Source organism: Alosa pseudoharengus, unplaced genomic scaffold, assembly GCF_046254945.1.
Source record: "Alosa pseudoharengus isolate Yale_2024_CS ecotype anadromous, Long Island Sound unplaced genomic scaffold, YU_APseudo_1.1 YU_APseudo_1.1_scf_24, whole genome shotgun sequence".
Classification (NCBI taxonomy): Eukaryota; Metazoa; Chordata; class Actinopteri; order Clupeiformes; family Clupeidae; genus Alosa; species Alosa pseudoharengus.
The window spans coordinates 28508737-28526008 of record NW_027468689.1 but is presented as its reverse complement, the minus strand read 5'-3'; the positions used below and the strand labels follow the sequence as shown (position 1 = coordinate 28526008).

General features: G+C 42.5%; 2 protein-coding genes across 3 annotated transcripts; one reads left to right on the top strand and one right to left on the bottom strand.

Annotated features, from left to right (window-relative positions):
- The first annotated feature begins 1 nt into the window (after nt 1).
- On the top strand, nt 2-7272 carry sgtb (small glutamine rich tetratricopeptide repeat co-chaperone beta). Of its 2 annotated transcripts, none has more exons than XM_076303688.1 (12): nt 2-72; nt 814-918; nt 1152-1255; nt 1780-1855; nt 2079-2178; nt 2786-2890; nt 3285-3423; nt 4297-4359; nt 5084-5121; nt 5321-5404; nt 5887-6007; nt 6473-7272. In XM_076303688.1, exons 2-11 carry the CDS (start codon nt 819-821, stop codon nt 5996-5998), a joined length of 921 nt encoding a protein of 306 aa, XP_076159803.1. In that variant the 5' UTR covers nt 2-72; nt 814-818; the 3' UTR covers nt 5999-6007; nt 6473-7272. The 2 variants fall into 2 exon arrangements, with proteins under 2 accessions (XP_076159803.1, XP_076159801.1); XM_076303686.1 differs by having other exon boundaries at nt 6470-7272.
- Nucleotides 7273-7801: 529 nt separating this feature from the next.
- Nucleotides 7802-17140, bottom strand: trappc13 (trafficking protein particle complex subunit 13). The gene is made up of 13 exons (XM_076303679.1): nt 17031-17140; nt 14258-14326; nt 12987-13086; nt 12800-12884; nt 12428-12555; nt 12059-12131; nt 11585-11629; nt 11103-11120; nt 9518-9651; nt 9191-9389; nt 8769-8869; nt 8421-8568; nt 7802-8159 (listed from the first exon to the last, which is right to left on the bottom strand). The coding sequence occupies exons 1-13, from the start codon at nt 17074-17076 to the stop codon at nt 8052-8054; spliced, it is 1254 nt and encodes a 417-aa protein (XP_076159794.1). The 5' UTR covers nt 17077-17140; the 3' UTR covers nt 7802-8051.
- Between the last annotated feature and the right edge of the window lie 132 nt (nt 17141-17272).

The window sequence follows — 17272 nt, the reverse complement described above, 5'->3', positions numbered from 1 at the left end:
CGCTTGAGAGAGCATCGATCTGGACCGAAGTTTCATGACGCTGTGACAGCCGACAGCTGCAAAACATCTCAGGTAGGTGGGCGGGTGCCCCCAAAGCATCCTTGTAGGCTACACATCTTATTTTTACTGAATTGGGGCGCGCAGCTTAGATATGCAACGAGCGATTCGGGATACGCCTCTGTTTCTCAGAATAAAGCAATGTTGCTGTCATCATCATAGCCAGGCAGTAAAATCATCAAATGCTAGACGTTTGTTGGGAAAGGGCATTTGGTAGCTCCGCGCGTTTGATTAAATTATGCCCCATTCAGACATGACAATAGGGTGCAGAATAAATGCTAATAACGTAGCCTATACTGACACCCATGTTGGTATTACATCACAGTTTGTACTGCACCATATGAGCGCAGAACATAGCCTAGGCTACAACTGATCGAACAATGTGTGTTATTGTGGGCTGCACGCATTACATGAAGCGATCATCCACGCGTAGTCTCCAGCTGCGAGGGTGCTGCGTGTGGTCTCTATTATGTAATTAGCGTAGCCTATCCCTTACCTGTTTGTATCATCCAAAGAATTTGCATCAAATCCGTGAATTGGGGGTAAACCCTGGAAGTTTGACAGCCTTGTCCTATGTGCATGGGCTTTCCAGATCTCAGTTAAGCCATCAATATTGTATTATAGGCTGGGCCTAAGAGCATAGTGGGGATGGCTATCAGCTGTATAAACTGTAGCTGTAGACAATATTATAATAAGTCAAGTCGCTGTTCGGTATGGGACACTGACAGCATCATGTGTAATGCTTTCTCTCTGTAGTGAGCATGTCTGTGGATCAGCGCTTAGCATTCTCCATTGTGCAGTTCCTCAGAGAACAAACAAACCGGGGGTCTCTCAGCTCTGATGAGCAGGAAAGCCTCGAAGGTAGGCTACATGGGCCTATCCCTGGAGTAACTCAACCAATAACAAACTTTGAAAAAAATAGCTTATGTAAACACACCAAACTGAAAGAAAAGTGAATGTTTGTGTTTAGACATGATTCATATTGACGCCTCTGTAGCTCAGTAACATGATGGATTTAATGCTCAGGAGACAGAACCACTGCACAGAGATGTGGAAAACGATTGAATGTTGCTGCTCTGTATTCCTGTTCATAGTTGCAATACAGTGTTTGGAGACCACGTTTAAGATCAGCCCCAGCGACTGTCACCTGGCTGCTCCTCAACCTCTCACTGAGATCTTCCTTAATTCCCTGCTTAAGGTGGGCTGCATGTTGCATGTCTGTGTCTTATTCATCCTTACCTGGTGCATTGCTGGTTGTAGATAGATACTGGTAATGGTAGGCAAACGCTCTCTGGCTTAAATTAAGCCACTTTAATTAAGCCACCTAATTGACCACTGAGGCCGTGTCAAGGGCAGTTTATTCCTCCAGAGCCAGTTCTAATCATGCCAGTTCCCATACCGTCAGTGATGAGCCAATGATTAACCAGTACAGAGCTATGCAGGGCCATTTTCATTATACAAAAGTAGTGTTTATATTCCTGCAAGGTCTTCAACAAATGTGTTATTCTATCATATCGTGGATAGCTGGAAATGTTCTAGATATTTCTGACCCTCTGCCCCACATTTGAAAAAGGTTGCTGTGACCTGCAGTGTAAGGAGAGCTGTGGTATAAGGACAGGGACAGTTAGAGTTGGCAAGCCACAGGTCATACCCCCCACACTAGGGGGGTGAGTGTGCAGGTTGACTTGGTGATGAGTGATGGTGTCTGTGTTTCACTCTCAGAATGACAATCTGACCACCCCAGAGACGTCCCCTCCTCCAGAGACTATAGAGAGGGCAGAGCAGCTGAAGAATGAAGGTACGGAGCTGCTTGTGCATTTATAATCTCTCAACTCCAGTGTTTCTTTCTAGTTCTTTCAAACTCTGAATCACTCCAATAGTTTCATTTTCAAGGAAGAACAAGTATTTGTAATAACAAAAACAAACTGTACCATATGCTGTATCAGTTCTAGAAACAACATTTTACAAAAACAGAGAAAGACAGTCATAATAAATGTTGCTACTTGGATTGCACCCTGTAGGTAACAATCACATGAAGGAGGAAAACTACACCTCTGCCGTGGACTGCTACACGAAAGCCATTGATCTGGACCAAAGAAATGCTGTTTACTACTGCAACAGGTGCAGTGAATTCTGTTCTGTGCATGGCAAGGGCCATTTGACCCCATGCTATTATAAGTAATAGTGTAGTCCAAGGTCATCTATAGACAATGAGTGTTAAAGCAGTGGAGTGCAGAGAGAGGGGAAAGAGAAGAGGTAGAGGGAAGAAAGTGATTGATGTAGGTATAACATTCTGTAGTATTGGGTGCATAGAGCTGCTAATACAATGTCAGTGCAGTGCAGTATATAGGTGATCACGTTGTGGCTGCGAAAGACAGTGGTTTGTCTTGTATAGTTGGTATTTATCTAAATGAGTGAATGTAAGCATAATGCTTATAGCAGAAATATCCATAAAATGTGCATGGAAGACATAAAAATGTGCAACAGTAATGCTGGAGCCGTGCTGCCTGTGTGTGGTACCTTGTAGGGTCATGCTGTGAGCTGCACTGCCCAAAATGGGTCTCCCACAGTGACAAAGTCATTTGAGCCATAAAATGATTTGTGCCGGGCTTCACATGCAGGCTGTAAGTTATCTGTGCAGGGCACTGTGTGACAGCTAGGACAGTCTTCTCCCTTTCTAAGGCCCGGTCCTTAGCTATGTGTGTGTGTGTTGATGTGCTCTCCTTAGGGCAGCGGCGCACAGTAAACTGGGTCACTACACCGAGGCCACAGTAGACTGTGAGCGAGCCATAGCAATTGACCCCACCTACAGCAAGGCATATGGGCGAATGGGGTAAGTCCTGATTACAGAGATCTACATTCCTCCTGAGATTTGTGTGAGAGATCCTCTTACATTTCCCTAGACTGTAAATTGAGTCTTTTCCTTTGGAATCTATCAAAGAGCCCATTCAAATGGATAATTACCATGATTGCTGAAATCATGAATCTGAAGCCAAATTGTTGTCTGTTGAGTCTGATGTGTAATAACAGGCTAATGACCCTGTTGTGATTGAAATACAAGATGTTACAAGATGTTTTAATGTCAGAGGTAGATGTGGGTCTTGATGGTGCCATCTATCTCAACAGCTCATGGCCTGGATTTAGACCAGCCTCACAACCAACACACCCAAGAGATCCCTGATGCATTTTGTTTGAAAGGTCATTCTGTATATTGTTTTTGTTTCTAGGCTGGCTCTGACATCCATGAGTAAGTACCCTGATGCCATCTCCTACTTTAAGAAGGCCCTGGTGCTCGACCCAGACAATGACACCTACAAATCCAACCTGAAGATTGCAGAGCAGAAACAAAGGGAGGTGTCCAGTCAGGTAGTTACTATAAATGGCCTGATATTCTCCAGTGATAATGTGATAGCCCTGTGATAATGCTAGCACTGTGATAATGCTAACACTGTGATAATGCTAACACTGTCTTAGGAGGAATATCTGCATTTCAATTGGATTTCTATATACTATATTGACAGTAATGCAATGTTAAAGATAAAGATGTGAAGATTATCATATCCTACGATAGCCTGGGAATTCCCATACGAACTTTTAGCAAATTTGGGATTTGCTCTGCAGGTCTGCCAAGGGACCATTAGAGCCCATTTCCTAGTCCCTAAAACACAGGGATGCAAATACAATCACTAACCTGGCATGGATGTGTATTTCTTTGGGACTGAGTAAACAACTGCATTTAAAACCTTAGATTGCTACACTGTTGAAACGATTTGGGAAGAGTTTCAGGTACCAATGTAAGTTTAATTTCACTGCTAGTTACGCCCCTGCTGGAAGTCGTAAGTCAATGAACCTTCTCCAGACCCACTCCCAATTATACAGTTGTGAAGGTCTGGGTGTTCCCAGGCTAGTCCTATGATGGAAGCCTTTATCAAACCAAACATGATTCTTGATGGTAAAATAACCTGTCAAAGAAACTTCACGATGCCACAAAAGAGAACCACATAATTCAGTATCCTTTGAAATTCTTACATTGATGGGGAGGCTTTATATAAAAAAATGATAAATGTATCACTTATCACCTCTAGTATATATAGCTACTTGCTGCATACCCTCATTATGTCATGTAATGGGGTCAAGAGCATACGAAATTGCTAAGGCCTTGAAAACTATACGGTCCTGACAATGACTTTATATGTGCTCGCATAATCTTATTCTCATGGGTTTGTTTTTTCTAATCAGACTGCCACAGGATTGGGTTTCGACATGGCCAGTCTGATCAATAACCCTGCATTCATAAGTATGGTAAGGATACGGGGTGTTTATCTGCTAATCAGTTTATCTGCTATGATACATTTGACATGTATACTGAGTTATGCACATAGCTTCAATCCCATAAAAAAACATAAAAATTGTCAGCAGACATGCACTATTCAGTCAGTGTGATAGGGTCTGGATAATGTATGAATAATGCATTCATAAATAATGCATCCATAAATATCCCCAGGGCACTGATCTCTCATACCTACTTTATGGTCTGCCATTATGGGGAATTTTTGCAATGTGATCCTCATGACTGCCAGGGTCTGTGAATGGGATCTGGACCATTGTTTGGATGCCTTTGTATGGGGAGAGGCTAGTAGAATGTTGGCAGACAAAATGCCAGACAAGCAAAGCATAGCTAATGCAGAACTAAACTTCCTCCGACTTTCCCTCTTCTCTTTTACTGATGCAGACATCGTTTCACCCTGGATTACCCTGATAAATGTTGCATTTAACTTTGATGTTTGCTTATTAAGTAAAACGGTCTTACATTAAGCCTATTCTGAATCATTGATAGATTAATTCAATAGATTAATAGATTAAGCCTATTCTGAATCATTGATAGATTAATTCATTAAAGAAGATTTCTGCAGTAGAGGTTACCATTGCCTCAGGATTATCAGCTAAAGTGTTGGCTAACGTGACAGGACATTTTGCCAAAGGTCTGTAATCATTCACTCTATGTCTTAATGCTTATTCCTTACAGGCTGCAAGTGTTATGCAGAATCAGCAGGTGCAACAGCTGTAAGTGTGCATATTTGTTTGTATGCATGCAGAACAACTGTTGAGCAGTTGTTAGATGACTCTGAATATGATGTTTTGGAGATTAGAGATGGTAATACCAAATGGATTAACAGTGTTAGTCTAGATCTGTGTGTGTGGGAGAGAGAGATGATGTTTGTGTGTGTGTGTGTGTGTGTTGCATGACCTTTCTGGTATTCAGCATGTCAGGAATGATGTCCAACGCAGTGGGAGACCATGCTGCTGGTGTTGGAGGTCTATCAGACATCTCCAGTCTGATTGAAGCGTGAGTAGTCCTACTGTACAACACAGCACACTATACACATGTGACGTCCTACTGTACAACACAGCACACGATACACATGTGACGTCCTACTGTACAACACACCACACGATACACATGTGACGTCCTACTGTACAACACAGCACACGATACACATGTGACGTCCTACTGTACAACACAGCACACGATACACAGGTGACAGGGTAAAATGTTCAAGTATAGAACCCTAGGGGCGCTCATTTGAATCTGCAGTGAGAGCGCACTGTGGAAACCATGCAATGAGAACAGGCAGTAGTTTGTTTTTGAGCCCTAAAACTTTTTTTTCTGGGTCATCAAGACAGAATTCCTGGTCTGTCCGTGCCTTTCAGATGTGGGAATATCTCATGTGGCTCTGAGTGATGAACAGTGTCTGATGCGTGCACTCTCTGAGTGTTAAATGTCCTCCCATGTCCACTGGGTGTGTTTGTGTGTGTGTGTGTTGTTAGAGGCCAGCAGTTTGCCCAGCAGATCCAGCAGCAGAACCCGGAGCTGATCGAGCAGCTAAGGAACCACATCCGCAGCCGCTCCTTCAGCGGCAGCGCCGAAGAACACTCCTGAGCCAGCAGGGTGGGTGCGCCGTCACAGCCACAACCAGACCACATGGCACACACACACACACAGCTCTGGCATGGGGGCATGATACAGAAGAAATGGCATTACAGGAATACAGGGCCATTGGCAATAGCAGCATGGTGTTATCCATCTCTTCTGACTAAATTATACGGTACCATTACTTCCTGATCAGTGCAAAGCAAAGGCTAATGTAATTAAAGGAGTAATTATGTTCCACTCACAGAATCTGAAGCAATAACAGAGCATTAAATATACATGAGCTTTAACCTTGTTTAGCAAAAATACAACTACTGTACCGGTCAAACCATGTCTGTTCATAATGGGGCATGCATGTACTGGGCTTTTCCTTTAAACATTGAACTATATTCTTGAATTTCCCCTTGGGGATCAACTAAGTATCTATCTATCTATATACTTCACATGAAGCTGTTCTGAAGCTGCTCTTCTGCCCTGCAGTAGGTGTGCAGGAGAGAGTGAGTTTGGAGCGCAAGTCCGGCGGAGGAAACGAAGGCAGTCCCTCTCCACCCTTTCTTTCTGACCACGAGCGGAGAGGGCGAGAGGCACGGGTGATGGACGTTGGGGACAGCCCAGAGGCATTCTGGGAGAAACAGAGGGCAGGAGAACGCCATCGCGGTCCGATTCTGACACTCTCACACACACCCATACTTCATTCACGTCGGCACGGATGAGAGACATCTCATGAAACGTGTGAGTCACGAGGGACTGTGGTGCTGAAATCTGGGATGCCGTGTGTAGTGTCAGAATAAGACCCCTCTAGTTTTGTGTGCACAGAACTGAAACATCATTCACCAATAGACTGGGTATGTTGCATTTCCTGTTTCGTGGCAGTGTGCAAAACATCTTCAGCTCTTCTCATGATAGCTGGCTGTGCACATCAGGGTCTCTGTCTTTTTTTTAACACCATTTATTACAGTTAAGCATTATTTTGTGCCTATTGATTATATAGAAGCACCAATACTTTATATATACCCATGTGTATGTATAAAGTAGGGTTACATTTGACGACAATGTATGACAATGAAAATGTGTACATTTTAGGGAACAGTAGACATATTTGTGGTGACATCACTAGCAGTACTCGGTCCTGATTGGAGCAGTGTTGATATGCCTAGTGTCAGCCTTATTGATTTTGCATGATCTAGACCTGACATTCAAACAAAGAGTATGAATATGCTTGTGAATACAAAGCAGTGTCATGTTTTGCCAAAAATATGTTAATAAATGTCTTCAAACTCTCACTTTGACCTTTTTACTTCTTGTCCTTACAAAAGCTGTCAGACTACTAAAATGATCTGACTATTTTCACAGACCAGACTGGGTGAACATGACTGGGTGAATGTATATAACTGGTGAACATGTAGTATAATTTCCCCTAACTACTCTCCAACCTGCATTGGTCCTCACTGGCCTAATTAAAAGTATTCACTGGCGTATGTTTGAATATAGTGCTTGGTGGCGCTGATTAACATTAAAAAAGGGTTGGAGGGGAGTTGGGCAGGTTACAGTGCACTGGAATAAGAATGCCTGCATTCTCCTGATATGATATGAGTGGAATGGGTCCAGGATTACAGAAACAGAGTGATAACAGAAGATGAAAACAAAAAACAAAACATAAACTGTCGATAAGTATAACTCTTATCTCATTTAAGTCTCATCTTAAAGATTTAAAAGCTCAACCTTATTTATTCATTAGAATTTCAGAAATGAACTTATGAAAAATGTGTGTGTTTGTGTGTATATTTAATGACAATTTACTTAATCCAAATATCAGAACAGAACATCATTTTATTCACATATAGACATTTAAAACATAAGTATTTTTAAAATAATATTTAAAACACATAAAAGTTGATGGGGAGTGCAGAATCAGAGACATGACAAAATGGGAGATAGATGGGCATTAGAGAGAGAAAGAGAGAGAGAGAGATACAGAGGGAGAGAGAGAAGTCTGAGAGGAGAGAAGAGCACATTTGGTCCTCTGAGATGTGCAGTGGAGGTGGTGTTGAGGGGTGGAGGTCTAACTCTCTGGAATCAAGAAGGGACACACTACACACACCTGGGCGATGTCATCATACTCATAGGTCCTTTTTAGGAATGTGTCTGTTAGCCTCAGGCCAGACACACTCTGAAAAATATAAACACACACACACACACACACACCATTACAACTCAACACTTCTAAGTATACCATAAAAAAGCACAGAGATCAACCCTTAATAATCTGAGCTACAAACACAAGCACACTTGTAGTATGAAGCATATTAGATGCAGGAGATTTCATTCACAGAATATCATAGAATCAGGTTATGCTCTGTGTTGCTCGCTGAGGTTGTTTTCTGTGAGTGTAATTGTGGGCTGAAATGTAAGTGAGGAGGAGCCCTTTAACCTGTAAGCCCTGCACTGAGGCCAGCAATCGGAGGGGGATCGAGAGGGAGGCACTAGGACCCAGTTTCCCCGCCTGTCTGCCCGACACACCGCACCAGTGGATGGATCTGCTGTTGCACATCTCTAGAACCAGGTCCATTGTCCTCTCGCTGCAGGGCGCACACACACACACACACACACACACACACACACACACACACACACACACACACACACACACACACACACACACACACACACACACACACACACACAGTGTTACAACAGAGGAAACAGGTAAGCACTTAAACTGGACACAGCATTTCAATGACTGCAATCTGGGAGCTAAAACCAAAGCTCTGCTCCCCACCTGCAGTTTGTGATTTTACAGGTGATGTCAAAGGGCTCCTCTATGTTGACCGTGTCTGGGATGTACTCCAGCGAGAGCCTCACGTCTCCATAACCCGGGGCCTACGGAGACACAGCACAGAGAAAGGCCCTCCCTGATTTATCATCTCAAAACAAACACAGTGCGAATGACCACAAGTCACATAATACATACACACACACCACTAAAACCTTCATGACATCCAAAACCAGTGGTCAATACAGAGCACAGACATAAACTTGCTTCATATTATAGTACACATAGTATTGAGCTTACCACCTTTAAATGCTCACTCCTATTTAATGAGATTTTGACTTGTGGGTGATATAAGTACTGGTAAGTTGTTGTTAAATAGTTTCTTAGGATCTGGAGCTTCCTCTGTAATCAATTAACTGCTTCCTCACCATCCTCTGGAGCTGACTGGTCTGCAGGCGCCCCCTCTCGCCGAGGTTGGTCTTCCACACAATGTCCAGCTTGCCGATGACCGTCACGCCCTTAATGACCCCGGCCTTCTCAGCGAACTCGGGCTTGGGCTTTAGGCAGTAGAGGTATTGCCGCGTGTCCATGGGCTGCAGGTAGGACATCTTACCGAAGGTGGACTCTCTGGAGGACAGGGGGACACAGACACAGTATCTCAAACCAGTAGCATATGGTTGATTTATAACTTAAGATAGAGACACGCTATGGTGCGTGTGTGTGTGTGTGTGTGTGTAATACTCTCTCTGACTCACCCTTCGTCCCCTTCAGTCACGTTGTTCAGTTCTGTGACACTGTACATCAAGGACGGCTCCAGAGACACCTTCTCCATGAACATGGGTGACGTGGTGATGTTCTGGATCTGCGCTTCCAGAAACACCTCATCTGTCTAAGGGTCAAGTGTCAAAGGTCAAATAATCAGGATGGTGCAGTATGGGCCATCAGCAAGTGACCTCTGGGCAGCACCTGACAATTTAGCCACTGGGATTGGCCTTTGTATATTGTACTACTTTGGATAAACTTCTACTTCTGAAGAATCTTCTGGATAAGCTTATCATCTATCGGTAGAAGGATACATCTGTTACAATCTTGTTTATATTCTTATAATCAAAGTTTTTGTTACATGATCTTCTCTTTCATATAAATGGTACAAAAGAGGTTTTGCATGCTTGAATACATCAAGATAATTCATAACTACTATCGCATTACTTGCAAGAGGTTTTTGAAGAGGTCTTCAGGTATGAACAGTGACTTCAAAACCCAAGCCGATCATATTGAACTAACTAGTGTACAAGTTGGGCTGAATAAGGTAATAAGGTGCCAATCCATGCTGTGCCAAATTAATCTGGTGCTGGCCAGAGTCCGACAGGTTGGGATTAGTGTAGCATAGAACACGGTCGGCAGCTGGGATTAGTTCATGCCAGCGCTTCAGAGGCTCATCAAGTCATTCCAGAACCAACAGGCAAAGGCCTTAACCATTCTCTCCCATGTTGGAGTACGAAATTCCAAATACCGGCAGTCTTCAACAAGACCTCTTTGAGCGTGACTTACCAAGATTTACAGTCAAACTTTTAAAAATCAACATGAATACAAATCCCCAAGGCATTATTCCAATGAAAGAGGTGTAAGTGAAATGAAAACCCATATCAATTAAGTCTTTTTTGTTAATCTGATTGGACAAACATAAATCAGATGGCAGGTTGAGCAGCATCATCCCCGATTCCCTTCAACTGAAGCAGAATTAAATAGGTGTTTGATTAATGATCCTCACACCACACTTCCAAATTCACTTTTGTGCAGTGAGTCAGCAAGAGGCCACAAGCTCTGCTTGGAGCACAAGAAGCAGTGGGGAGAGCACTACAGAGAGCAGGACAATCAGCTGCACTGGCTCAACTCAGCCAGCCTATTTGGGTATGTAGAGTATATCTGTCTGTGTGTGTGTGTGTGTGTGTGTGTGTGTGTGCTTGTATATCTTGAATTTCCCCTTGGGATCAATAAAGAGTCTGTCTGTCTATCTATCTATCTATATGTGTGTGTGTGTGTGTGTGTGTGTGTGTGTGTGTGTACATGGGTGAGGCGAGTATGCTTGTGTGCATATCTTTTTGGTCAATAGTATAGACATTTTTGTTATGCCCTTATTGGAAATGCTCTTTTAGTGTTTTCCCCCGTTTTGTTTCATTGGCTCCAATTAGAGAGAGAGAGAGAGACAAAGAGAGACTGAGAGAGAGAGAGAGAGAGCAGGAACGAAAGAGAAAGAAAGAGACATTCTGCAACAAATGATATGGAAAGCAGGGCAGGGCAGGGCAGGGCTTTAGAAATGAGAAGGGAAAAAACAATTACCACGGAGCTGAGCTCGCTCTAAATGAGAAAATAAAAAACACAGGAACCATTAACAAAAAGAGATGGGGGGGTTACATGCATGAAACAATAACACATGACAATGCATATTCACCAAGCAAATGATACCATTAAAACACTAGCAAGCATACAACTATGCTGTTACAAACTTGGAATCATGGAAGAAAAGGAAAACAACATGGAACCTTCTGCTAATGGAAATGCTACAAAAGCAAATCAGATTGAGTGACACAGATATCTCTCCACAGCACCTAACTAACTAGTATGAAATCCATAATATAAAAGCTTTATGTCCAAGGCAATGGCTATAGTCTATTCTAAACCACAACCAAAAGGATGTCTTAACAGGATTTCATACTCAAAAAGCCAATTTGATCTCTGTCACTCATCTCATAACAAATACAGACATGCATTCTGACTGGTGCAGCTCTGAAACACTGACAACAGAAGAAAGAAACGCTCACCTCTGCGTTGTAGAACTTGGTCTTGACATCCAGTGGCTTCAGGACCTGATTGAGCAAAGAGTTCAGACTGAAGGAGTTTCTGTCAGCCTCCTCCTCCTCCCCGAGCCCCTCAGGTTCCATAGTCAATAGACTCAACATTTGTTACCACAGAGAAACCCTACAGAGAAACTACAGAGAAATACTAAAGAGAAACCCACTGTGTGCTGCACTACACACCACAAACGTTCCTGTCTGACAGACAAACCTCAGACACAAAATATTATCTTCAGACCGGTGTCTGTTCTCCCCAACACTTCCCCTGAGAAGTGCACTGCTGCTCTCGTCTGCAAGTGGAGGGCAGTTCTTACGATGTCATTCCCTCATGGCAACATGGAGCCTTGGTGCTAACTGTACTCACTTAATTAAAAGAGAGACCAGAGGAACGCACTGGGGGAGGGACACGGAAAATGTCTCAGCTTTGGATCCTTGGCTCACCTGGAATTTGAAGAACTTCCTGAAGTACATCTTCTCCCCTGACTGGGTTGTGTAACTGACAGCACAAACCAATCTGATGAGGGGGAAATAAGGAAATCATCTTCATTTGAATTATGTGCCGTTTTGTTCACTTGTATCATTTAACATAAAAATATGACAAGGCAATCAGACAGCTACTCTATCATGTCATGTCTATGTGTTTCTAACTTGTCTCATAAGTGTGTATATATATCTTCTTTCTCTCACACATTCACTAAACACAATATATTTAAATCCATAGTGCCTTCAATAAACTTCAAAACCTTGTATAAGCCTTCATGAATATAGACCAAGTCTCTGTCCTACAAGACCGATGGTTCAGATGCATACATGTGAGTGCCGATCTCCTTGACCTCATGGTGGATGACGTCGTCGATGCAGCAGTCGGGCTGGAGCTCTGAGACGGCTGCGCTGGACGCAGACAGGTTGAGCCTCTGGGAGCTTGTCTGCAGATCAGCCTGCGAGCAGGAGAGAGACAGGAAACAGGAAGTCATTCCAGGCAATTCACATGTGTCCCTTTTGTGTATTCTGCAAAATGATAAAGAATGTGTGCTTCTATATATATGTATTTCATTCATTTCACTCTGCTAAAGCAAAGAGTTTTTCCATCAGTCCTCTGTTACGAAAGGGTTAATGCGGCACCACTGAGAGGTCCAACAAATGATGCACCTGCTTTCAGAAACCACTCATTCAGCTCCTTACCTTCACTAGAATGTCTTTGACCACCTGGCTGCTGTCATTGTGTACACTAATATAGCTGGAGAAGGTCTCGCCCAAGAAAATATTTCTATGGGGGAAAACATACACACGTTTTACCAGGTTGACTGTGCAGACAGGCTTTACCTTCACAGATATTATTTTTAAGTTAATACATAATTCATGGTTTTACCCAAAATTCTGAGGGAGTGTCAACATTTCTCCCAGCATCAGCATCTCTGCTCCTTTGATGATCGAAGGATCATTCTTCATGAGCTGACAAAACAAATCCCCTGTGAACAGACACAGACATGTGCAGACACACACACACACACACACACACAGACACACACACACACACACACACACACACACACACAGATCAGAGGTCTGTGGCATAGCACTTTCTACTTTTCACTAGTGACAGCTGTGGCATAGCACTTTCTACTTTTCACTAGTGACAGCTGTGGCACTTGCATGGACAGAGGTGACAGTCATATGCACAAGCTAGTCACAGTGTTGAAACGGCAGGAAAAAAACACACACACACACACACACACACACACACACACTACAACTTTTAATACACAGATACGATGGCACCTGGAACAAACACACGTACGCGTGCGCACATACGCACATGCGCAAGGTTATTCTAGGATACAAAGGGGCCTGAAGGACAAAGGTGGCTGAAGGTAAAATCCGGTACACTGATATAGCACAGACGCATCTTCAAACCCTGAGATATTTAGGCCTGTTTCTGCACTTACCCTCCGCCAAACATCTTACTATGCTTACTGTCTGAGAACTGAGTCTTATGAATTCCATGAGGGGAAAAAAGACTGTATTCAGAATGAACTTAATGTCAAATAAATATATGTTGTGTACATCTGATCGCTCCTGCTCTTTGTAATACCTGCCTCATTCCCAGTGATTTACAGAGGAAAGGAACCACTGAGTGCTTCTCCACTCATATAAATAGCGGAGCTGCATACAAGTGTCACGGTGATTAATGGAGCTCCATGTGAACCGGCTGTCGGCCAGCGATCGAATTTCACAGAGCTGGCTTCAGGCTTGGGAGAAAACAAACATTATAAATTCCTGTCAGATTGTGGGGGGGACGCTATATTTGGGTGCTGGGGGTCATACTGGGAACTTTGCAGTAATTCTGCTAATGAATGAGTTTCCAAAGGCACAACAGGAATAGAGCAGAGATCAAATGTATGTTAAGTCTTTAAAAAGTTACCTTGCTGCCATTACTGTATAATTTGATGTATGCATTTGGCTATGACTGGCTACAATTTATCTGTCAAGCTACAGTCTTCTTTGCTGATGCATAAGCTAAGATGTGAATAGTTCACTGCATTCTCACTGACCTAAACATCCCATGCAGTGCTTAGAACATTCAAGGAATGAACGTGGTCAGGGCAAGCGCACATGCACACGCACACGCACACACACTACCTGGTAGATCCCGGTCTTCACACGTCACCGGCATGTTTGTGAAGAGTGTGGGCTTTGTAAGCCGCATCACTGTGGACAAACAAGTAAACAAAAGCAATGAGCAGCAGCAATTAAATGTCATGGAAATAAGTGGCATTACTAGCAACTAGTAGCCAGATTTCATCAATGCCCAAAGGTAAATGCTAAGACTGAGACAAAATGTGACTGCAAAAAATATATAGGCCTATAGTTCACGTAAGTAAAAATATAATCCAGATCTACAAAATCATGTAGCCAAATTATTATCATTACATATTACATATGGACAACTTACCTATAGTTTAATTATAATAAGTCTAATACCAATTAGGCCATGCCATTTTAATAACCTCTTAAGCGATCAAAATGGTCTTTGAACTTACAGACAGAAGAGTATCAAAATTGATAAAACAAGTGGATTTGGTCATTTCTGGGAGGTTTCCACTGCAGTGGAAGTCCTGCTCAAAATACTAAAATCTCTGTAGATCTCTGTAGATATAGCCTATGATTTTGCTTGTTCGTGCATCTCATGATAATGAAACTGATATCTTCACAAGCAGCTCAGACAGCAGATCTTGTGAAATCACATACTGACACATACTGGCATTATATTAGCCCATTTGATTTCAAGCTTTGCCAACTCTATATTTACTATTTTACAAGGTATTTAGGTATTCAGTTGCGGTACTGGCGGGCGGCGACTGCTACAGTGGGATGGTTAACTCTGTGAGTTATTGTCATCTCGCATGTTTGTACGCACAGTGGGAGCCTGACCCTGGCCAAGGGTGAAGTGGTTTAATAGCAACAATCTGAAACAAATAGTTGGGTAATGGGCCATTCCATGAGAAAATATATCAAATATTATATAGACTATATATATATATATATATATATTACATATTAGGCTATATACTGTTCATTTGATAGAGACAAGCTGAACCACAATACTACTCCAATTTTGGAGAAAAAAAACCTCCCTGGTCTTGACTATGAAAGGTCCACATAAATCAATATGCAATATTTTGCAGTCATTTATTGCCACTTCTCTGGTTTTATGCTGCACGTGTTGAGCTACTGACAGCGTTCCAGAGAAGGCTGCAAAAGCCTCTCCTCCCATTGCCTGTTGACTAACTTGAAGATGTTTCGGACAGAGCCAAGTCAACAGCTACATCAAGTAGCCTACATATTCACAAACGAGACCAGTGCTGCCTAATAATGCTAATTTTAGTCTAATCATAGCTTAAACCAAAAGTCTTAGGGTTCAACATAAGCACTGTCTGGCCCAGGGCATATAAAAGAGTATGACAGGCTAGTTGGTAGGCCAGTCACTGGCCCTTTTGGGCCAATGCCAGTTTTTCTGCCCACCACCATCATTTCAGTTCACCTCTGAGGCTAACTTGTTGAATCTAAACATGTAAAGCTACTGACAGAAATAGGAGGTTCATTGGGCCACAATGTGACAAAACAAGTTTTATGTAAAAAGTGACTTTTCTGAGCCAGTAGAAATACAAATCAGATCTACAGGCCCGTGAGGAAAATCTGATGTTGGACCCTAGTCATCATACCGTATGCCCTTCATGGACAGAATATGACCATGAATAAAGCCATTAGGCCTGTACTTTCTTTTCCATGGCCGATGGAGCACCACTTTGTTAAGAAAAGAAAATGAACTATGACAATATGCCATGGCTTTGCAAATGTTTACCCGTATGTCAGGTTGATAACACTGTATGATGGATACCTGGCTAGGAAAGACTGAGAAAACATATTGTTGTTTTCTGACTGCTTCAGTCACTATCCAGCATCTCCTTCACCTGCAAATACATCAGGGAAATTGGTAGGCCTATTTCTAACTCTCAATATATTTAAATGGATAAACCAGGCCCCATCACATTACATGACATAAAGTATATGTTGTCCTCTCAACCTTAGCAGAGTGCATCTGTCCTCCAAACCCCACAGTGCAGGCATTAGGAGGACAGGCAGACTACTGTCTCATGTTTACAGGACCCGAGATGACTGCTGACTTGGTCTCTACAATCTTGGCAGAGACTGCCTGCTGGTGTCATTCTGGACTAACTGCAGCTCACTGTGGCACACAGTGCAGTGCTGCTCAAAGTTTCTAGACATTTCCATACTGTTAATAATGGAATGGATAGGCTACCCTTGATAATAAACTATTGTAACCCATTCAGTAATCTACCAGTCACGTCATCATGTATCGAACGGATAATTTACAGAAGTCAACATTGGCTATGTTAAAGACAAGAACCCCACATTATGGGTACATATGGGGAATGGATGCAAACAGACTATGTCAGTGCGACGTTTAACAGTCTTTAACGTTAACTACCGATGAATAACTTCATGTCAACTTTGATATCGCTTTAATGAATCTGAAATTAGACAACGTTAGCCGATAGGTTAGCCAGACAGGTAACAAGTTACCAGATGAGGCTGTGTTCACGCCCTCTTCTTCCCGGTGTATAATTTTCGCATAACGCATAGCATAATCCCTTACATTGCATACTATGAATTTATTGATGATACGCCAAAACTCAATTCTGTTAACGTCAGTTTAACTCGCTTCAAAACATTAGCAGCTATGTCGTTAAGTATTTAGATTAGCCTCCATGCTAGGACCCATATCACCAGCTTCAGTTGTTCAAACGACTGTTGTCAGGTGGATAAACAACTGTACAGCTGAAGGAATGTTTTCAAAATCATGTAATATGAACGGTAAATTGAGAAATACCTTTTAAGGCCAAAAGATGCTCTTGTTTAGCTTGATTTACTTCCATTTTCTTCAATGTTGTTGACCTTTCACCTGCATTCCAATCTGACTTACGGCAACCCAAGAGAGACAAACTACACCTGTGAATGTCGCGTTTGGAAATACTTTTGTGTCTAACTGCAGAGAAACACTGCCTCCAGCGGTGTGTTTTAAAATTCACATTTGGTGTGTTTTGGAATGTCAATTTTGGGATTAAGCCTATG